Here is a 23,410-nt window from a genome sequence, read left to right on the forward strand (position 1 = left end):
GAGAAAAGAGATCCGTACACAGTTACATGCTAAATTACATGGTACCAGCTAATGGCACAGTGGCAATTTTTTTTTTAATTTTTAAAATTTAAAAATACATGTAGGGAGTTCAAGTGCAGATTTCCTACATGCATATCTTGCCTAGTGGTAAAGTCTGGGCTTTTAATGTACCTATCACCTAAATAGTACATTCTACCCAATCATAATTTTTCAACCCTCACCTCCCTCCCATCCTCCCACTATTTTTAGTCTTCAATGTCCATTATTTCATTCTGTCTGTCCATGTATACCCATCATTCGGCCTCCATTTACAAGCGAGAATGTGTGGCATTTGCCTTTCTGTTTCTGAGTTATTTTACTGATGATAAAGGCCTCCAGTTCCATCCATGTTGCTGCAAAAGACAAGATTTCATTCCTTTTTATGGCTGCATAGTATTCCAAAGTGTGTGTGCGTGTGTGTGTGTGTGTGTGTGTGTATCCCACATTTTCTGTATCCAATGATCCTCCACTGATGGACACTTAGATTGATTTCATATCTTTGCTATTGTGAACAGCAGTGTGGTGAACATATGACTTGAGGTGTTTTTAAATATAATAATTCCTCTTCCTTTGGTTAGATGCCGGAAATGGGATTGCTAGATCCAACGGTAGTTCTATTTTTAGTTGAGAAATCTCCATACCATTTTCCACTGAGGTTGTACTAACGTATATTCCCACCAACAGTGTATAAGCATTCCCTTTTCTCCACATGCTCACCAACATCTGTTATTTTCAGTCTGTTGAATAACAACCATTCTGACTGGTGTGAGAAGGTATCTCATTGTGGTTTTTTTTTTTTTTTGAGACAGAGTCTCGCTCTGTCGCCCAGGATGGAGTGCAGTGGTGTGATTTCGGCTCACTGCAACCTCTGCCTCTCGGGTTTAAGCAATTCTCCTGTCTCAGCTTCCCGAGTAACTGGGACTACAGGTGCCCTACGCCCAGCTAGTTTTTTTGTATTTTTAGTAGAGACAGGGTTTCACCATATTGGCCAGACTGGTCTCAAACTCCTGACCTTGTGATATGCCCACCTCAGCCTCCCAAAGCACTGGGGTTACAGGTATGAGCCACTGCACCTGGCCTCGTTGTGATTTTAATTTGCATTTCTCTGATGATTAGTGAAGTTGAGCATTTTTTTCATGTTTGTTGGCCACTTGTATGTCTTCTTTTGAAAAATGTGTGTTCATGTTTTTGCTCACTTAATGGGGTTATTTGGGGTTTTTTTCTTGTTGTTTGAGTTTTTTGTAAATTCTGCATGTCAGCCCTTAGTTGGATGCATACTTTGGGAATTTTTTTTTCCTCATTCTGTAGGTTTACTCTCCTGATTTTTTCTTTCGCTGTGCAGAATCTTTTTAATTTAATTTAATTAAGTGCCATTTCTCCATTTTTATTTTCATTGTGTTTGGTTTTAAGGACTTGGTCATAAATTCTTTGCCTGGGCCAATGTCCAGAAGAGTTTTTCCTAGGTTTCTTCTAGGATTTTTATAGTTTCAGGTCTTATGTTTAGGTCTTTAATCCATCCTGAGTTAATTTTTGTATATGATAAGAGGTATGGGTTCAGTTTCATTCTTCTACAACATACGTCCAATTTTCCCAGCACCATTTATTGAATAGGGTATCATTTCCCCAGTGTACATTTTTGTTAAATTTGTTGAAAATCAGTTGTAGATATGTGGCTTTATTTTTGGCTTCTCTATTCTCTTCCACTGATCTATGTGTCTATTTTTATACCAGTACCATGTTGTTTTGGTTACTACAGCTTTGTAGTGTAATTTCAAGTCAGGTAACATGATGCCTCTAGATTTTTTCTTTTTGCTTAGGATTGCTTTGGCTATTCTGGCTTTTTTGGTTCCATATGAATTTTACGATTGGGTTTTTTAATTCTGTGAAAAATAATGTTGGTAAGTTTGATAAGGATTATATTGAATCTGTAGATTGCTCTGGGGAGATGGTCATTTTAACAATGTTGATTCTTCTAACCCATGAGCGTGGGATATTTTTCCATTTGTTTGTGTTGTCTATGATTACTTTCATCAGTGTTTTGTAGTTCACCTCCTTGTTTAAATATATTCCCCTTGTTTTTTTGTTTTTTTTTTCTGGTAGCTATTATAAATGGGGTTGACTTTTTGATTTGGTCCTCGGCTAGATCATTACTGGTGTACAGAAAAGCTACTGATTTCTATATGTTAATTTAGTATCCTGAAACCTTACTGAATTGATTTATCAAATCTAAGAGTTTTTTGGTGGAGTCTTTAAGGTTTTCTAGATATAAGATCATATCATCAGCGAACAGGGATAATTTGACTTCCTCCTTTCCAATTTGGATGTCTTTTATTATTCTCTCTTGCCTGATTGCTCTGGTGAGAACTTCTAGTGCCATGTTGAATAAGAGTCATGAAAGTGGGCATGCTTCTCTTGTTCCAGTTCTTAAGGGGAATGCTTTCAACTTTTTCCTATTAAGTATGATGTTGGCTGTAGGTCTGTCATATACGGCCTTTATTATGTTGAAGTATATTCCTTCTGTGTCTAGTATGTTGAGTACTTTTATCATGAAGAGATGCTGAATTTTACTGAACGCTTTTTTCTGCATTTATTGAGATAATCATATGGTTTTTGTCCTTAATTCTGTCTGCATGATGTATCACATTTCTTCATTTGCACATGTTGAATCATCCTTGCATCCTTGGGATAAATCCCACCTGATCATGGTATAGTATCTTTTTGATGAGCTGCTGGATTCAATTTGCTAGTATTTTGTTGCGAATTTTTACATATATTTTCATCAGGGATATTGGCCTCTAGTTTTCTTTTTTGTTGTATCCTTGTCTGGTTTTGGTATCGGGTGATAACTAGCCTTGTAGAATGAGGTGGGGAGAATCCTCTCTTTTTTTTTGGAATAGTTTCAGGAGGATTGGTATTAGTTCTCCTTTGTATGGTTTTTTTCTTTTTCTTTTTTTTTTTTTTTTTTTTTGAGATGGAGTCTTGCTCTGTCACCCAGGCTGGAGTGCAGTGGCGCAATCTTGGCTCACTGCAACCTCTGCCTCCCAGGTTCAAGGGATTCTCCTGCCTCAGCCTCCCAAGTAGCTAGGACTTACAGGTGGGTGCCACCATGCCCGGCTGAGTTGTTTTTTTTTTTTTTTGTATTTTTAGTAGAGATGGGGTTTCACAGTGTTAGCCAGGATAGTCTCGATCTCCTGACCTCGTGATCCACACACCATGGCCTCCCCAAGTGCTGGGATTACAGGCATGAGCCACTGCACCTGGCCTCCTTTGCATGTTTGAAAGAATTTGCCTGTGATTGCATCTGGTCCTGGGCTTTTTTTGTTGAGAGATTTTTATTACTGATTCAATTTCACTACTCATTATTGGTCTGTACAGGGCTTCTATTTCTTCAATCTCAGGAGGTTGCGTCCCCAGGAGTTTATCCGTTTCTTCCAGCTTTTCTAGTTTGTGAGCATATAGTTGTTAATAATAATAGTCTCTGATGATCTTATACTTCCATGATCAGTTGTAATGTCTCCTTTTTCATTTCTGATTGTGTTTATTTCGATCTTCTCTCTTCCTTTCTTGGTTAGTCTAGCTAGTGGTTTATCAATTTTGTTTATCTTTTCAAAAAACCAACTTTTCATTTCATTCATCCTTTGTATTGTTTTTTGGTCTCTAGTTCATGTAGTTTTGCTCTGATCTTTGTCACTTATTTTCTTGTAACTTTGGGTTTGGTTTGTTCTTATTTTTCTAGTTCCTTCATGTGTGATGTTAGGTAACTTGTGATCTACTTTTTTGTTGTAGGCATTTAGTGCTATAAACTTCCCTCTTAGTACTGCTTTTGCAGTATCTCACAGGTTTCACTATGCTGTATTTTCATTTTCATTCAAGGAATTATGCTTCATTCTTCATCGACCTTTTTAGTGAACACCCAGGAGGTTTTCCTGTGTGCTTGTAGTCTGCCTCCCTTTTTCCAATTACGACACCTTGGTCTTTCTTTGGGCAACAAACTGGTGTTCTAGAGTAAGATGGTAAGGATGTAACCCAATCCTGGCAATCATAGCATTCCACCTATCTCACAATAACAATTGGTTTGGGAATAGTGGGTGCTTAAGGCCTGTCCAGTAAGACTCATTCCTGGGATTTCTATTCAAGTATTTTCAAAGAGAGACTCTTTTACTACAGTTATTAAATTCATGGGAAAGACAACAGGAGCTGCTAGTAGCTACCTTGAAACCACATGAGGATACCCTAAGAATGAAGCCAGTCCAAGAGAAAGCAAAGGCAAGAAATGGACAGAGCCCTATGACATGGTTTGGTCACTGGATATGTTTTTAGGTATATGAAGCTAATAACCTCGATCTCACAGAGTGCATGACTCACCACAGTAAGTTTAGGATTCTGTGCTTCTCCATCCCTTCTCCATAACTAGTTTACCTCTTAAAGGGTATCCGGAATTTCAGTTGTCATGTAACATGAAAGTTTTGAAATGATGAATGGCCCATTTACTGTTAATTTTCTTGACACCTCTATGACGCTAGCCAACAATGGTCTTTAATTAAAGTCACACATTTTCAAAATTTTATATGTATTTAAATTAAAAGCTTTTTTGTGAGCTAACATCTTAAAATGGAAGTTAGCAAAACATTGTTAGATAACACTAGTATAAAGTTACCTAATTTGCTGTCTAAAAGTATTGGAGTAAATTAAGCAAAAGCTGAAACAAGAAGATAGCACTTTAGCATCAAACTAAGTCTCCAAGAGGAAGGAAAACTAAAGTTCAAGGCTAAAACTCTAAATTGCATCTTAAAGGAAGTGAAAACAATACATTAAATATCACACAGTTTTTAAAAACTACTATCTCTAGGTGGTGGTATTACAGAAAATTAGAACAAAAATAATCACATGCATTCCCTAAATTGTCTGTCTAGAACATGTTATCTTGATAATGGGGAAAAATGAGCTTTTAAAAATAAAAGACAAGGTAATAATACAATTTGAAGATAATGATATGTTTCTCTGTTAAAACTTCATAAGAATGGGCTCCCTCCATGAAAAATTACTCATAGGCCTTTACTGAAAGAACCTTTAAATGGTAAGGTATGCCTTTTATGTTTTTTTGGGTATGTTTTCAGAATGTTTCTTAGGATCACCTGATCAGAAGGCCACAATGACCAACCACCAGCTTGGGCAAGACCATGCAAAACCAAACTTCAGATTTCAGCTAATTGTGCCCCAGAAACCTCCCAAAGAAAATGTCAAAAGCAGCTGGGCATGATGGCTCACGCCTGTAATCCCAGCACTTTGGGAGGCTGAGGCAAGTGGATCACTTGAGGTCAGGAGTTCGAGACCAGCCTGGCCAACATGATGAAACCCTGTCTCTACTAAAAATACAAAAATAAGCTGGGCGTGATGGCAGGCGCCTGTAATCCCAGCTACTCAGGAGGCTGAGGCAGGAGAATTGCTTGAACTGGGGAGGCGGAAGTTGCAGTGAGCCGAGATCATGCCATTGCACTCCATCCTGGGCGACGCAGCGAGACTGTCTCAAAAAAAAAAATGTAAAAAGCAGTCTTGATGAGGTGTTAAATCCTAATAAGGTCTTGCAATCAAGTTTTTCTCAAAGCGTAACTTCAATTCCATTTTATACTTGAACAATAAATACACTTCAACAATAAAATTTTCCTTTTATTATAAAAAGAAACGTTCTTCCAACTCCTCAAAATATAAGATATCTGGTTAGGTAGCTGCCTCTTAACTTTTTAGCGGTGTTTTTAAAAATAGGAAGCTATTTGAAAACATGAACCTACTGATTCCAAAAGTCCTGCAATGATTTAGTGAAGCTCAGTGTCTCATACTTTGTTTGTTCACAGCATGAACCATTATGGAGAAAGCTTATTAAAAAGTTCTCATTTCACATTACGAATCCATAATCTAACGCACTAATCATACTCATTCAGTTGTTGCACATCCATAAATGCCATTGTACACAATCATCATTAAAATTCACTGTGGAATAATAACTTTTAAAATCTCATCTTGAACAAAAAGCTATTTGAAATTACCATATTATCTTTATTTCTAGATTAAATTTGGTTAAATGCCTTTGCACGCTTTTTAATATAAGAATCTAAATATAATGAGGAAACAACCCCTAAAATATTCCATTACCACAGAAAATATAAACTGTTAATACATGCATAAAGTCCAAATGAAAACAAAAGCTTCAGCTTAGACCTGAAGGCCACATCCACAAATATTATAAGAACCTTCTGAAAGGACAAGCTTTGCTTTCTAAAGGAGAGAGTATGTGCCAAACAAGCTTCGAAAACAAATTTGCATCCTATTTACCAAAGAATTCCATGTATAATACATGTTCAAGGTGGGGGTTGGGGAGAGGAAGTGACATGAGTATAAAAATCCCACAGAAAGATACTCTGCATGGAGCTGGAAGTGTTAGGCCTTGGATGGTAATAGAAGAAATAGCCTGAGAACACCAGAAGTTTTCCTAAAGCAAGGCCCTGAAATGTGAACACAAGAGAGCTAACAGCGTGGGTGGTTACTGCTTCCAGCAGCCCCAATGGTACTGAACATGTCCAGCTTCGTGATCTGGGTGCTGGTTACAGAGTTTCTTCAGTGTGTGAAAATCCATCAGTACGTGCACCATACGATACTTCATAATCCCTAAGGATCTCTGTGCTCTCCTTCCTACCACTCTACAATTTCGCGTCATACCACTCTCTCCAGTCACACAGGCCTACTTTCTATTCCTTGACTATATCAAGCAATTTTTCACGTCAATCATCCTGCTAATTGCATCTCTTTCTTCTCTCCTTTATAAAGACGGGGTACTCCTACCCTAAGGGTTCGTTTCAGATGATAACTCAGTAAAGTCTTTTCTGGCCACCTTTGCGAATTTATTCCCCCCTCATATTACTAACCACACTTCCTGAAATTATTCCTTCTAACTATATCTGTAGTTGTTTTTCAGCTGTCTCCCCTAGTAGGCTGTATGCATCATGAGAATGGAGACCATGTCCATCTTATCCACTTGTGTTTCCCCAGCACAATGCCTTGAATATAGAAGGTATTAAAAAAAATTGTCTGTATGAATGACATTTCCCAACCCCCAAAGTTTTCAGGTATTATGCTAAAAGGGTAAATATAGAAATAAGTAAACAAGTAGTTAAAAATTAAAAATTAGCTTGAATACAAATTTCCAGACTGCTTTCATGTGCCTTGCTTTACCCACAACCAGCAGTAGCAGCTTCATAGCACTAATGACAAAACAATAAACGCACAGCTCCTCAGTAATCTGACCGACCCTGTTAAACAAAAAGGATCCACCACACTGTTAGGACATCCTTAGCAAAAGCGAAGCTACTAATTCATTCTTTTCTCCTCCCTGCAAAAAGACTGAAAAATCACTCCACACACGCGTGCGCACACACACACGCGCACAGCACACCCCCTCCCCTCCACACACACACAAACACACAGGTAGGAATGGCTCTTCAGCACTGAACTGGCATCTCTACCTACTACCCAAACCACTGGGACTTCACAATCCTTACACACTGTCTTGGCCCCAGATGCAGAGACATTTTATGCCAAATTTGTGGGTGGGAAAGTCAATTCCATCCTTCCTGTAGAAGGATACACAGATGATTGTTATACAACTTTAGGATGACCCATGCCTTCCTGTCTCAGGAAGCTCCCAGAGACTCTCTAACTGCATCTCATTCATCCACGTGGTGGCTTTCAAACTTGCTCTGATGATAAAGCACTGGGAAGTAGAGCTGCCCATTGAGGAAAAATATGAAACATTGAGATACTTTGCTTCTTTTTATGAACCAGGAATAATTTTTCTGGCAGAAATGGCAGTATATGAATGCCATCTAAAACCACAGCTTATACGTACCTGGCAGGGGAGATTATTTCAACCCTAAGAAAGAATAAAAAAACACCATATCCTAAACTTGCATGTTCTCAATAAAATAATAGAGTTATTAAACTAACTGGCTGTGTCCAAATTTTTCTGTTAACGTTCTTTCACTACTTATTCATTCATTTTCACTAATACTCACCAAAAGAGATGTGGTAGCAAACGCCAAACACTTATGAAATGTTGACAGGAGAAAAACATGAAACTGAAAAAGTTTCTATTAGCCCATTTTATTTTCCTTCTGTGGATTGAGATAGGCCATTATCCATTTTTAGCAGTGGGACTACTGGGCTGGGTCTTTTGAAGTCCAATTATTATCACTCTTTGCCAAAGATAAGGAAAATAGACTTCTATATTTTGAAGAAGTTTCTAATTCTCACCAAGCTTATACTCATCAAAAAGTGAAATGATTATTTTAAAATAAATTTGTTAAAAATTATACCAATATTTCAAAAGAGCCAAGAAGCAAAATGATCCTTATTACCACATTGTATTATAATGTGCATAAATGTTAAACATGAAGTAGTTTAAACATTGACTAAACAGAAAATCTGGAATCATATACTCTTATTGAGAGCAACAAAGTCAAAGCCAGTTATGAGACACCAAAGGATGTTTTTGATAGTAACACTTTAAAAATAAAGATATTAAAATAGTACATTTTATCATACTAGCATTTTTATTTTTCTAAACAGAGTACACACTGTATAGTAACACACAAAATACAAACAGGTCTGTGGTCTCCAAAAATGATACTAAATCAACTGAAGCGGAAGAAAATGCACAAACGGTATTAAATCACGACACAGAAAAAGAGAGGGTAGCATCTGGCACTTCTGGCGTGCTACTAAGAACACACTCGGGGAGGAATACAAATTCTACAGTCTCTGAACTAGGCGGGCTGGCTGCAATTTGGGAAGCCATTTTTTTCCCTTAGGTAGAATAAAATGTCCATCAGATCACATTTGTAAGTATTCACTCAATAATGAATACAACAGTAACCATTTTAACATCCAAGTAGTTTTTAAAATCACACACTTAGAAATACAACTGAGAATTCCAAATAATTTATGTAAATATTCTGCCCACAATTGGGAAGGGCAAAATTCCCCATTCCTTACGCAAGGGCTGTACGTTGTGGCTTCCTTCCAAAGGAGGTGGGCGGAGTCACTTTACACTGGAGAAATCTGGCAGCAGATTACATCAGTCACATGATCAAGATTATGTTGACATGATCACATCAGTGATAAGTCATGTTGACAGGATGTACCCCTGATATAACAAAAATGGCACTTAACCTCTGTGGGTCTTCCCCTAGTCTAATCATGAGAAAAACACCAGACAAATCTAACTGAGGAACATTCCACAAAATACCTAAACAGTATTCCTCAAAACTGTCAAGATCATTGAAAACAAAAAGGTCTACGAAACTGTCACAGCCAAGAGGTGCCTAAGAAACCATGAACAACGTAATGTAGTGCCCAGGGTGAGATCCTGGAACAGAAAAGGACATTAGGTAAAACCTAAGGAAGTCTGAATAAGGTACAAACTTTAGTTAATAATAATATATCAATACTGGCTCATTAGTTGTAAGAAATGCAGTATATTAACATGTAAGGTGTTAGAAATGCTTGTTCCCCAGTGAAACAAAGAAATAGCACTCAAACATAAATTTAATTCTCTTAGCAAGGCCATTTTTATTAAATGTGCGTTCGAATGCTCATACATTTATTCCTCTGCAGCACCAGGGAACAAGCATTTCTAACATAAGGTGTAACAGGGGAAGATGGGTACACAGTAAATGGAAACTGTACTATCTTTGCAACTTTCCTGTAAATATAAAACTCTTCTAATTCTCACACTGTCCCCCTGGATCTCAATCTGCTAGCTAAGTAAATCCATACTGAATTTAGAACAGAGATTATTAGGCAAAAAGTTTTTAAAGTTGCAGAGAAGGGAGGGTAAATGGCTTGTGCACCACTGCTAGCTAATATCCACAGCTTCCCCAGGGACTTTAATGCAGTGGCACTTGAAGAGATCGGTTTGCCAATCGATGTGCTGCTTTTGAGGCTCTTGATTAACATATGTAGAGTTCCAAAGTGCCTTGAAAGCTTTCTATTATCTCAGCATTCCAAATGCAGTTTCTAAATGCTGATACTCAGTTTCAGCTTTTTCCAGTTTCTTCTTCAGCCTTCCACATTCATGATCACCTGTTCACCCTTAGTGAGCCTCAGAGCAGAGTGGAGTTGCTTGAAACCCATGTGGGCAAGCTAACCTGACTGTGGATAGGCCAGAGTCTAACTGAGAGACAGCAAGATTTTCAGATGGTCTTTACACAACAAATTGAAAATGGTAATTCCTTTCCTTTAGCAGCAGGGCATAACCTGCGAATGTCTTCTCGTTTAATCTCCCAGCACTCTATGATGTAGGTCCTGTAAATGCCCTCACTTAAATAACAAAGACACAGAATAAGCCAGAAGAAATAACTCCCTCCAGAGTGGCAGAGCAGAATCCTAACCCATGCCTCTTTGCCTAAAACCTGTACTCTCTCTGGCTTGCATGTTCCCTTCCATGAATATAATGTAGTAAAACACCGTGGGAAACAAGCCCTTCAAGAATTCAAACAGTAAGACAGTAACGACACTAAGACAATTTCCCTCCCATGTTTACAGCAAAAAGCAATCACTATTCCGGTAAAAATTTCCATCAGGCTGCGATCTTCCTTTCCAGTATTTCAAATTTGGAAATCATAAAAAATAACTTTAAACACATTACAAATGGCTAAACATGACCAGATATTCAACATGAATATTACTGGCACAACAGGGTAATGAGGTGATACAATGAGGGGGAAAAGTTAGTATCTTTCTTTATCTCTGTCCTTTTGCAGAAAGGAAGGAAAATTTATAAATCTGAGTAAGAAGAGGATAATAAAGAAATTGTTAAGTAGGAGTTCACAAGAGGGTTTTTAAGCCTTTCTATGTGCTAAAATATGACATACACACTCTATTTTCTTGAACACTATTTTAAGGCAACTTTTTTACTATCATTAGTTACTGATTTTCCTTGAATTGCTTTAATAATCACTATTGGAAATACTCCATAACATAAGTAGGCTCCAAAAGCTTTTCTGCATTTGCGAAAGCTTTTCTGCATTTGCAAAAACTGTAACCATAGACAAACCATAGCCCCTGTATCTTCAGACAGAATCTGAACATTTTTAGCCCCTGTATCTTCAGACAGAGTTTCAACATCCAGGTGCTCCACTAAATTAAAGCTTAATTTTCACAATTGGTAGAAAGCAGAAACTTGAGTTAACCAGCTGTTACAGCCCACAGAAAACCAGCAAGCAGTCTTAGTTATTTTTTCCTTAGCTTAGAATAAATTGACTGACTGTATTGAGCTGTTTTTGTGTTTCCCTCTCCAGAGATGTCACTTCCCTGAAGAATTTCTACCAACATATAACCAATCCTTTCAAAAAACAGGCATTCTCTTAAAATTAATTCTTATCATTTTCTAATCCACAACATCTTAAAGTGGAAAATGCAATTTTTCTAAGCAGAAGTATATTTCTGTTTGTCTCCAAGTAGATTCTAAATTCCAATCAGATTTAGTCCAAATGCCACTTAATGACTTAGTGTTCCAACCCAGATAACAAGACAAGCTGCTGACTTACCATTTGGTGACAAATACCTCTTTCTTCAAGTTTCCCCCACTGGTGTTATTATTAGCAATGACAAGAGTGGCTCATAAGCAGACTTTTTCAAAAGCTGAAGTAGAGCAGGGTAAATTTTCATCCCTCATGTTTTCCCCATAATCTGTAAAATATTTCACTTAGATTACCATGATTTTCTAAAACTTTAATATATTTACTACACGGAGATTTCCTAAATATGCTGTTAATTAGTTTGTTCATTCCACAAACATATTTAATTGCTTCTAAACTCTAAGCACAGAGAAATAAAATTGAATGAGATTGAAGAGACTAATATCTTCAATTGAGGGAGGCAGAGGGCGTGTTTTCCTTGTTCAGGACGTGCCTCCAAGGCCTGACTAGCATGAGGCTCTGCTCAGCAAATATTCACTGAAATGTGAACAACAAAGCTCTGCCTTCAGGATGTGGATAATCCTTGAAGACAAGTGCCAGGCACTCTTCTAGATTCTGTAGATAGAACAATGAGCAAAACAAATGCTGTGCCATCATGACACTTACATTCCTGTGCAGGGGAGCACGATAAACTAAACTACATATACAATATAATGTGTGACAGGGGCTCTAAAGTAAAAAAGGCAGTGTAGGAAGATGGGGAGCTTTTCCAGACTGAGTGGTCTTACACTTGGAAGAAGTTTCAGATGAGCTGAGATTTAAATGAAGTGAGTGGCAAATGTTGCAAATATTCTAGATAAAAGTGTTCTAGGCAGAAGGAACTAATTAATATGCAGGCAACTAACGATAACACAGTTTGCAGCTAGTATAATGAGGTATGTGGCCGAGTTTGGTAGCTGTCTACCAAAACTCCATTTTGTCTTTCTGGTCACCCAGCTAGACCACATGTCTCAGCTGCCCTTGCAGTTTGAGTGGCTTTGTGACTTGTCTCTACCAATGGACTGTGAGAGAAGTGGTAGGTGTCACCTCTGAGGCAAGGCTTTAAGAAACAAATACATCCACTCCATGCTCTCTTTTTTACCCTTTCACATAAAATGGAACACAATGGGGTTAGCAGAGCCACAACATGGAAAGGGCCTGGGCCTATACATCACTGCATAAAGGACGGTCATCCAGGCTCACGCCTATAATCCCAGCACTTTGGGAGGCCAAGGTGGGTGGATCACCTGAGGTCGGGAGTTCAAGACCAGACTGACCCAACATGGAGAAACCCTGTCTCTACTAAAAATACAATATTAGCAGATATTTTTCCATTGTCATATCCCTAAGACCTGGCACAAATCCTGGAAAATGGTAGATATTCAGTATTTATTGAATAAATGCTACCGAAAGCATGAAAAAAGCAAGTAGGTCAATAAGTAATTGAGGCAAGGATTCAGCAGGGGTTCATGACAGCGACACTTTAAAGAATGGGGCAAGTGGCTTATAAGGGCCTGATAGGATGGTTGGGGTGGATATTCTTGGCAGTGGAAAGAGCATAAGCAAAGAAAGGAAGAAAATACATGACACATTTGAGGGACATGCATCCCAAAGTGTTTCCATGCTTGTGTGCTTTTCATTCAATAAACATTTAGAAGCATCTGTTATGCGCTGAGCACTACCATAGGTGCTGGAAACACAAAGCCTGGTAAGGCCAGGCCCTGGTGAAGAGGAAGCTTGAAGCACACAACACAAGGAAGACATAAAAAGAAGAGTGGTAATGCTAGTAGGGTCACTACACCGTCGCTGTGTCCTGAAATTCCAGCAGACACTGTCCAGGAAGATTAGCTGTGGGCAGACACATTCCAGCAAAGGTACGAAACAGCGTGGCAGCTCACAGAACTGCAAATAGTCCAGCCCCCTCAAAAGTAGGCTCCATGATGGCAATGACTTTGTTTTATTCACTGCTGAGTCTCCAGTGCCTAGAATAGGCCCTGCACTTCGCAGATTTTGAATGCCTAGACATTTGGGGGGGCGGGGGGTGAGGTTATAAATAAGGCTATAAAGGAGGCATAAACTATTGCATAACAGAAGGAATTCAAAGAGCTCTGATGGGAAACAGGCCAGATTTGTGTTTTACAAGAGCATTCTAATTGAAACATGCTTGAAGGGGTGTGATACCTGGACAGGAAAAGCAGGTAGTAGATGACTGCAATGGCCCAGGCCTCAGGAAAGAGGAGATGAAAACTGAAATAAGACAACAGGAGGAAAGCAGGGGTAGAAAGAAAATCACAGGCCGGGCGCGGTGGCTCACGCCTGTAATCCCAGCACTTTGGGAGGCCGAGGCGGGCAGATCACAAGGTCAAGAGATCAAGACCATCCTGGACAACATGGTGAAACCCCATCTCTACTAAAAACACAAAAATTAGTTGGGTGTGGTGGGGCATGCCTGTAGTCCCAGCTACTCAGGAGGCTGAGGCAGGAGAATTGCCTGAACCTGGGAGGCGGAGGTTGCAGAGAGCTGAGATCGCGCCACTGCACTCCAGTCCGGCAACACAACGAGACTCTGTCTCAAAAAACAAAACAAAACACACACACACAAAAAAACAGGATTTAAGAACTATACGGGGAGGACTGAGAAGGCTTGTGATACATGTATGTGTATATGTATAGTGTGTGTGTATATAAGTATATAAAAAGAGAGACTAAGATGACTCCTAAATTTAAGAAAAACCAGGCTTGGGGAAAACAGTAATTCAATTTTGCATATGTTACACTTGGGATGCTTTAGAGTATTCTAGAAAGAATGTGTCCAAAAGGTAGCTTGCATAGGCATGATGTTCCCAGAAAGGGTTTGGTCTAGGGTCAAAAACAGAACAGCATTCAGGTGAAAGCTAATGTCACGGGAGGGAATGAAACTGCCCAAACATAGCCACCACTTACTGCTGTGCAAGCTGTGCACTGCACAACTCCTGGGGCTCCAGTTACCCTGGGTCACTGCAGCTTTGTACAGCTATTACGACCATTTTTTGGTAGATGAATATAATGTATCTTGAAAGAGTGGTACCTTTTTGTAATTCATCAAACTCATCACATAACAATATGTTTGTTAAAGGAACTGCCAGAGCAAGCAGAGATGAGAGGAGGGAAAGAGAAGAAACCGGGAGAAGGCAGGTGAGGGTGAAGAGGGGCAAATCTACTTCATTTTTGCCTAGGCTTCATTTTAAAGCTGATCTACAAAAAATCTTACATCCTCTACATTTAAGATCTCAACGATTTTATTAAGCCCTAAGCTTTCAGGGTCTTAACAGATTCTGTTAATACAGGAAATATCAGGAACTTCCTGAAAGCAGTCCTCACCTTGCTTTCTCACGGACATCTCAGTGTTTGTCCTTTGGCTCACACGTTTGAGGCCTCCATTTTCTTCATAAAATAACGATGACAATGATGAAAACACCCCTACACATACACATGCACACAGACACAGTTAACAGTTCTCCTCTGGCCTTCCACACACTTTTCAAGAATTATGAGAATGGAATAAAAGTCACTTCAGGGCATTTTCAAATGGCTTTTCCAAAACTAGAAATAAGCATAAGTAACTGAACAGCTGTAATGGCAAAGAATGCTAGTGAGTTTCTATAGCAAGATGCGCTGTGTCAAATCAGTGGTTCCAAAATGGAGGCAATTCTGCGCCTCCCTGAGAGGACATTCGATAACATCTGGAGACATCTTGGTTGTCACCCTATTGGGGAAGGGTGCACTGGCATCTAGTGGGTAGAGGTTGGGGAAGTCTCTAGATGTTCTACAATATACAAGACAGTCCCCACCACAAAGAATTACCTGGCCCACTACGTCAACAGTGCTGAGGCTGAGAAAATCTGTGCTAAATCATAAGCTCCTTGAGGCCTAGAACCAGTAAGTACTTTTTGGCAAAAAGCAGACACACACACACAAAAAAATGTGTGAGGGGACAAAATTAAATGGGAGACAGTTATCACACTATGGGCAACAATTTCACTTTTCCCCACCCCCTCCTGTTATCACTGCCTTCCTTCTAGACTCCCAATCCAAATCACATGAAAGCCAATGACAGGCATTAGAAACCTAAATGATACATACAGTTTACATGCTTTTCTATACACCAAATCCTAGCATTTCTATCAAATTCTTACCCCAAATGAGTAAGATCTTTGGAAAGTATAAACATCTTTTCCTGTGTAAAATCCATTATTTTCTAAGAATCACATGAATAACAACATAGCCTCCTACGAATACAGATAAAAACACTTCTTGATTATTGTTCTCCTACATACTAATAAATGCAATTCTGGCAGTTAATTTAGATTAATGAAAGAAGCAAACAGAATGAAGTAAAATCAGAAGCTAAATATAGGTGATCTAAGTTAATCTCACTGAGTCCTTATTAATTAATGCTTAAGTAGCCATTCATTTGTTGCCCCCAAATTTAAATGAGGGTAAATAACTTTCACACATTTTTTAAGGAGGCATCCGATTTAACTGCCGAGGCTTGGGTCTTGACATTAAAATTGACTGTGTTTCTAATTTTTAAGGCTCTACTTTAATTTCTACTGTCACTAAATAAAAAAGAACAAAAGCTTTTTCTTTTAAAAACCCTAGACATCATGTTCCTGCTTCTACTGGAAAAGGAGACAGGATATCACCATCTCAAACCAGCACCTTTCAGCAACTGAAGGCTTTTTGTCCTTACCCTGAGTGTTAAGACAATGGCTCCCTTACATGTCACATGCCCTGGAAGTGCTACAACAGCTGAATGGGTTTTCATGGGACATAAATCACTTTCCCACTACCTGCCATTTACGCACCTACTTCTCATGAACCTTGGATCCTGCACAATATGGCTCGTCATGTCCTTTGTGACGGCTATGAACAAGGGGACTATTTGCATGAGTAGATAAAGGGCATTTTTCCTTTTGACAGTTGGTGTTTTTCCCCCTTGTTCCTTGAATTTTTTTTCATTAAAATCACAGAAACATTCAATGTCCACATGTCAGTTAAATTTTCAACTTATACTTGCATGTTTCATATAACTGTTGAGCATTTTAGTAAGATTCTTGAAAGCATATTTATCTGTTCATTTCCTAATATATCTCCATATTCTTATAATTTTGCATGAGAGCTTTTGAGCAACTTTTCATCCCATTTTGGGGGCCTTAAAGAACTGAGGAGAAAATATACACAGTAGACCACGCATTTACTGATTGACAATGTTTTCCCATATACAAATTTCCTAAATTCACTTATTCCTCTTGAAACTGAATTGTTGAAAAGAATAATGATTAAAGATATTCTTGTGGATGTGACACCACCCACATACATCTCATCCCATTGCTCTGTATTAAATTTGGACTGCTTAAAGTAGGAGTTATATATACTTGTTATGGGGACCAAAAAGCTGCCTGGAATTTTGTAGCCTTTATCACAAGCAGCTGAGGGGCTGTCTGAGCGTCACATAAGCAACCACCCCTGTTGAGTAGATCACAGCTGCCAATGGTCAGTCCAGGTGCCTGTGTTCCCTCCTTTTTCAGTGACCTAGAGCACATGCTTCACCTGCATGCCCCATTCAGACAAGAACAGATGCTGCTGCAACAAAGTGGTCCAACCACAACAAACAACACTTCTCTGTGAGCCATGTTATGCCAAAGCCTCTCCAGGCACAGATCATGAAGTAATTTAATACAAGCTTAGATAAAAAGCCAAGTGAACAATCTAGAAGCCAAAAGAAAACACAAGGGAAAGTTCCTTAGTTTTAGCGAGGAGAAGAAACAGGCAGAGTACATCTCCAGGGGAAATGAGAGGAAAGGGGAGGGGAGGCAACAGCTGTCTGCCAGGTCTATTTCAGGGAACCGGTGAAAACGTTATTCCCCTTACTCTGGCAACTGAGATTATGAGTCCTTATAATCCGTGCTTATAATTCTCAACTCTTTCTAGGGTCAGGAGGAGCAAGTGACATTGAACAGAACCCAAGCAGAACAAGAGTTATGTGTGCTGATTGTGCTAAACACAAAGTGGAGCCCTAGCGTTTTTCTGAAAGTGGCTGGAAAGCAATCTCTAGCTTGGCTTGTAAAAACCTTATGGCAGGTGGGGGTGGGGAGATGAAGGATGCATCTCTCCCCTAAACAAGTCTCATAGGAAAAAATATCCATTAATGAAAAGACCTTTGCATTAGAAAAAGATGGCAGTGGGGATGTATGCTGACAACCTCAAGAATAATACCAAAGGCTAGAGCCAAAACATGTGATTCCAGTGTCAGGCCAGAGCCCAGCTGGAGCAGCCATGGGAAAAAAAGATACCATACAGAGGAGAAGCAGGGGGCCAGGGCTGAGTGAAGTGGGTGACAAATTGGTGCTAAGGCACCACAAGCGGCAGGCTTGTTTTCTCCCGCCTGATGTTGTAAGAGGCTTTTACATTGGAAGCCTGGATGCTGTGGAGGAGGGCGGGTGGCATATATGCAGCTGAGCTTTACTCTGCGACAGCAGGATGCTGTCACCACCAGCATAGCAGGGAAAACATGACACAAAACCCATCTGGGACAGGTGGGTGCACAGCCCTTGGCAGGGGCACAGCACGCAGGACAGGAGATTCAAACCCCAACACAGCACATTCCCTGGGGCCAACGAACAAGCCTTGGCCTCAAGAGGAGGAATACAAATACTGGAGCTGATTGTAGCAGAAACAGCTGTGCTGCAGCCTACACGGCCAAGTGCAGGAGACGCTGGCGTGATGTCTTCAAGAGGGTGCAGGCTCCCGAGTAGTGCAGCGACAAAGCTGCCCCCCAGGGTTTTACTGGCCAATTCTTGCAAAGGGGCACTCAATAAATAATTTGAAATTTGCATAAGTCTCTCCATCCTGCCTACTCCCAGCACAAAATCCATCAACAGACTGGATCTTCTCGTAACCTGTTAGGCCTATGAGGACGCAGAAGTGCAAAATACATTCCCTGCCCTCAGAGGGTTTATTGCCATCTAGGCCCGATGGTTTCTTCCAAATTGTGGGTAGCCTCCTACAGTGGATAGTCAAAATCAATTAAATGGGTCAAAATAAACACTGTTTTTAACACAAACAAAAAAAGAAGAAAATGTTCCTGTGGAACTCTTAATTAAAATGTATGTGCCCATCACAACATTAAAATATATTCCTTACTATGGGACAAATTAAAAATAATTTCAAAAATAACTGATTACTGAAGAAACCAGGCACATCTAACCATTTACAAAGAACTTTTACACAGTTGGTTTTACGGAATCCAGAAATCCCAGGAGCCAGCTATCATTATTATGCCTTTTTTTTTTTCAGTGGTTCAGAGATGTGGCTGCCTTGTTCAAAGCAACACAGCACGGCTGGGATGTAACCGCAGATGGGTCTGCCTCCAGTATATCCTCAAGTACCACAGGAGGTCAGAGATGATGGTGAGCAATGAGGGCTAGACACAAAAGGAGAGAGACGAAACCTGAAAGGGGCCTGGAAAAGCAGGGAGGACTTTGGCCAGGGCAGTGGGTCAGAGAAGTAGAAACGAGTTGAGTTAGTTGTTGGCGGCGGTGGCGGGGAGTCGGGGGGGCCTGGTCAGGCGAGTGTTCAGTCCAATAAAGCAGTGGGTACTGGAAATTCAGAGCAGACTAAAGGGATTAGACAGACTCATCTGGTCTCCATCAGTCCGGAGACTTCTCTAGCCTCTTTGAGTTTCACTTTCTTCATCTGTAAAATGGGGATGACAACAGGATCTACTTGAAAGGACTAAATGAAATAATACATGCAAACTGCTTGGGCTCAATATACGATAGCTTTAAAAAAACGAGTCACATCACCTACACAGACTCTTGCACCAGTAGAGAAAATGAACACTTGTCACTGTATTTGGCCCTCACAACAATCCTATGAGATAGGCAAGATGGGTTTTTAGAGCTCAGGAAACTCCAGCAGACAGACAGAATGACATGCTGGGGCTTCTGACCCGGTCCTCTTATTCCACAGGGAAACAAGTAGAAAATAAGTCTGGAGGCCAGGCACGGTGGTTCCCGCCTGTAATCCCAGCACTTTGGGAGGCCAAGGCGGGCAGATCAAGAGGTCAGGAGATCGAGACCATCCTGGCTAGCAAGGTGAAATCCCCGTCTCTACTAAAAGTACAAAAAATTAGCTGGGCGTGGTGGCACGTGCCTGTAGTCCCAGCTACTTGGGAGACTGAGGCAGGAGAATTGCTTGAACCCGGAAGGCAGAGGTTGCAGTGACCTGAGATCGCGCCACTGCACTCCAGCCTGGGCGACAGTCCCCCACCCCCAGCCCACCCCCAACCCACCACAAAAAAAAGAAAAGAAGTCTGGATCACTCAGGGAGGCAGACAGAGGACCTCAGAGGCTAGGCAAAGAAATTTAGACTCCCACCAATAACAGTTAGGGCTTAAAAGGATTTTGAGGAAAGGAGATGGTGAGTGAGGGAGAGAAGATATAAAGGTTTTGAAATAAAGATAGCATACTGCTCTTAGAGTTAAACTTTAAAAAGCCAAGACATGCAAAATCATCCTAGAGAAACAGCTCCAAGCCCTAAAGAATTGAAAGTATTATATCTAAGGGTAAGAATGTCAATCAGAAGGGCTTGGTCAGATTTGAAGGTGGAGGAAAGCAGACAGTCAAAGAGAACAGCAATGGCCTTGCCACTCCCAGCAATATGTAGTGAGAAAGGGCCTGAAGCAACCTCCTGAGCCTTGGAGGGTCAGGACCCACTGGCAAAGTCAGCCTCACTGTGGAGAAGGATGCAGGCAGCTGAAGCCAACTCACTTGGGATATTCACACTGGCAAGCCTCCTGACTGTGAAATGGATGCCTCGGACTTAACCTGATGCCATCTGACACTTCACTTCTCTTTGTTTTTATTCCATACCAGCCAAGTAAGCATCTGATTATGATTTGGCTTCCCACGAAGGCCTGACTACAGGAAGAAAATGTGTACTAGATGTTCCCACACCAGAATCCCAGGCCACGAAATGGAAATAGAAACAGTTCTATTCTCATTTTAAGGCAGTAAGCAGACAATCTGGTTTTATATATCCACTTCCTGAACTGGGATAACACGATGGAGAGATTAGCTCTGGCTATGCTCAGAAAATCAGTTTCTGAGCCTTGGTCCTCAGGGGACCAAGGATGTCCACTGGAACACACTGCCCTGCAGAACTCCTTGGGAAAACCCACTCTGACCATCTGCATGGACGTCCTACTAGAAGTGATGTGGGAGGCAGCCTGATCTGGCTGTGGCAGAGTGCAGGATGGCTGGGGGTGCTCGTGTCAGCAAGCTAGCTCACAGGCTACAGACATAAGGTGACCAACAGTGTAAACTAGAGTAGAGGCAGTAGGAATGGAGAAAAACAGAGGAAAATACAAGAAACACTAAGGAAGTAAAAGAAATGCAAAGATGACTCGAGTTTCTATCTCTGGGACTCAGAGTGGGGCCCCCACCTCGGCAAGACAGAGAAGAAAATTTGCTGAACCTGGATGTGATTTGAGATATGTTCATTTGAGATGACACTATCAAAACTATACTCAGTCCAATGACTGGTTGGGACCATGATAGGACCATATTCATTAGATTGCTTGGTCACTCTATTGATTTCACAAACATTTACTGAGTGTCTACAATGTACCAGATATTACTCTGCCTGTCACTAGGGACCCCTGCCTTGAAGGAACTTACGTAGTCCAGTGGCGTTGGCAGAGAGGTCAATTTACCATTATAGTAAATATAGTAGGTTCTACGATGGGGATGTGCACAGAGTCCAAAGGGAACATCTAAAATAATGAACACCGAGAGAGAGAACTTTTTCAGCCAAAGGAAATCAATTGTCTTTAAACAGAAGAATCAATGTTATCCTTTCATCTTCTTGAATTTTTGAATTCATGGAAATGTTGATTTTTAAATCAAACATCAAAATCCTATCTAATTTTACTTCCTTTCACCCCATAAGTGGTAAAAAAACAAATAGCAAGAGGACTGAAAAATACTCTTAGCTGAGAGATTGCAGCAACACATGTAGAAACTCCCAATAAAATAAAGGTACATGCCAGATCTGTGACAGCCCACAGAAAGGCAAACATCTAGTACATGGGCCAAAAACCAAACCATATGTAAGGCACTGCCTACGTAAAGACCACACATTCATTCAGTTTCATCATCTGGCACAAAGTTTCCAAACCGCAATTCATATTAACAATTACTTTCCATTGACTGAAAATTTAAAAGATCATAAATGACAAGAAAGGTAAAATTAGAGAAATTTGCCTTGTCTATAGGGCATATATAAATGCTGACTGCAAATTTCAGCCCTAGCAAGGTGGAGGGCAAAAAGAAAAATGCCACGTGAAAAGACACAAATGCAGTGTTTGAGCCAACTTAGAGCCAGGATAGGTTAGGCAGAGGGAGGAACAGAAACAGAGAGAGATGGACTCAAGAAAGTATCCACATGAAGCCATCTTTGCCTTTAAGAACCTAATGTGACCTCAGCCCTTGACCAGGTAAACGCTCTTCCATTTTGCTATCTCTCCTCTTTCATACTCCACCCCCATGTCCACATCCCACCTCCTACAGACCTGAGCCAAATTGGCTCTGAGCAATGCGTGCTGGGGCCTCACCTACCAGTACCCTGAGAAGGCCTGAGAACAGGGCCTCTCAGGGTGCCCGAGGTGGAGGTTGCAACGAGCCGAGATCGTGCCATTGCACTCCAACATGGGCGACAGAGCAAGACTCCATCTCAAAAAAAAGAAATCCATGTAGTAAAAGTTACTGTAGCTCACTCAGAGGGCAATGGACCACCTGTCTATTTTCCTCATTCTAGCAAGTTCTAGCAGCCCTGATCATCTGGCTTTCAAATAAAAGGCTTATTATAAAACAGCAAATTCAAAATGGAGATGGGCTGGCCACTAGCTATACTGACAAAAGCAAAACCAGACAGCCAAGGAGGGGACACACATCACATAAAGGGCGGTGTGAAGAACCACGTGGACCCCGAAGTCCGTGGCCACTCATGGAGGGCAGGCTGCACGGGGGAGCGCAGAAGGGGCTGCTGGCGGGGAGGAGGGAGTCTGGGGAAAGGGGAAGTGCACAGGGTTACTGCGGGGGGTGGCTGGCAAACCCCAGGCAGCCTGGAGCACTGCAACCCACAAGAAGTTCTCCCACAAACCGTTCTGGTTTTTTTTTTTTTTTTTCAAATTTACAATGTTAGTATAATGACTAAAAACAGTAACTAAAAACACTACTAAACTGATAATAGCATTTTTATTATACCATTCTGGATGAGGTAAGTAAAAAATACACATACTGTGCAAGGTTAGGAAAATTTGACATCAGAAAGGGGGCACTTGTGTGTGTAAAGGTGAGGAGCTACTCATACAGTGGAAGGTAAGCCTTGAGGCTGACAAACCTGGATGCAAATCACGGCTGCTCCTCTCAGCTGTGTGTCTGTAAAATGGGCATGAAACTATCTACATCATATGATTTTGTAAAGGAAAGGACCCAGGGCAGTGACCATTTCCTTTGGTGAATTAGTTTGTTCACACACTCAAGAAACAAGTAACAATATGTACTACCAGACATTGTGGATATAACAGTGAACCTCCAAAATTTCTGCTGTCAATGATGTTACAGTCCGGTGGTGGAGACAGACAAGAAAAGGCAATTACAATATAATGAGAGGGACATTTTATTTATTTATTTATTTAGAGACACAGTCTCAACTCTGTCACCCAGGCTGGAGTACAGTGGTGCGATCCTGGCTCACTGCAACCTCTGCCTCCCGGGTTCAAGTGATTCTCATGCCTCAGCCTCCCAAGTAGCTGA

General features: G+C 40.6%; 1 protein-coding gene across 7 annotated transcripts in view; it reads right to left on the reverse strand.

Annotated features, from left to right (window-relative positions):
* TSPAN5 (tetraspanin 5) overlaps positions 1 to 23,410 on the reverse strand; it is a 234,285-nt gene that overhangs the window by 77,974 nt on the left and 132,901 nt on the right. Inside the window, exons 1-2 of one of the 7 annotated variants that reach the window (XM_009240208.4) lie at positions 14,910 to 15,003; positions 11,640 to 11,781 (exon numbers count right to left, since the gene is read on the reverse strand). The exons of 5 other annotated variants lie outside the window; for them this stretch is intronic. In XM_009240208.4, coding sequence (XP_009238483.1) covers positions 11,640 to 11,642 — 3 coding nt within the window. In that variant the 5' untranslated portion in view covers positions 11,643 to 11,781; positions 14,910 to 15,003. Of the gene's footprint in view, positions 1 to 7,592; positions 7,660 to 11,639; positions 11,782 to 14,909; positions 15,004 to 23,410 lie in introns of those variants that run through there. One more of the 7 variants, XM_054554215.2, reaches the window with a different exon arrangement.

Source organism: Pongo abelii, chromosome 3 (genome assembly GCF_028885655.2).
Source record: "Pongo abelii isolate AG06213 chromosome 3, NHGRI_mPonAbe1-v2.0_pri, whole genome shotgun sequence".
Lineage (NCBI taxonomy): Eukaryota > Metazoa > Chordata > Mammalia > Primates > Hominidae > Pongo > Pongo abelii.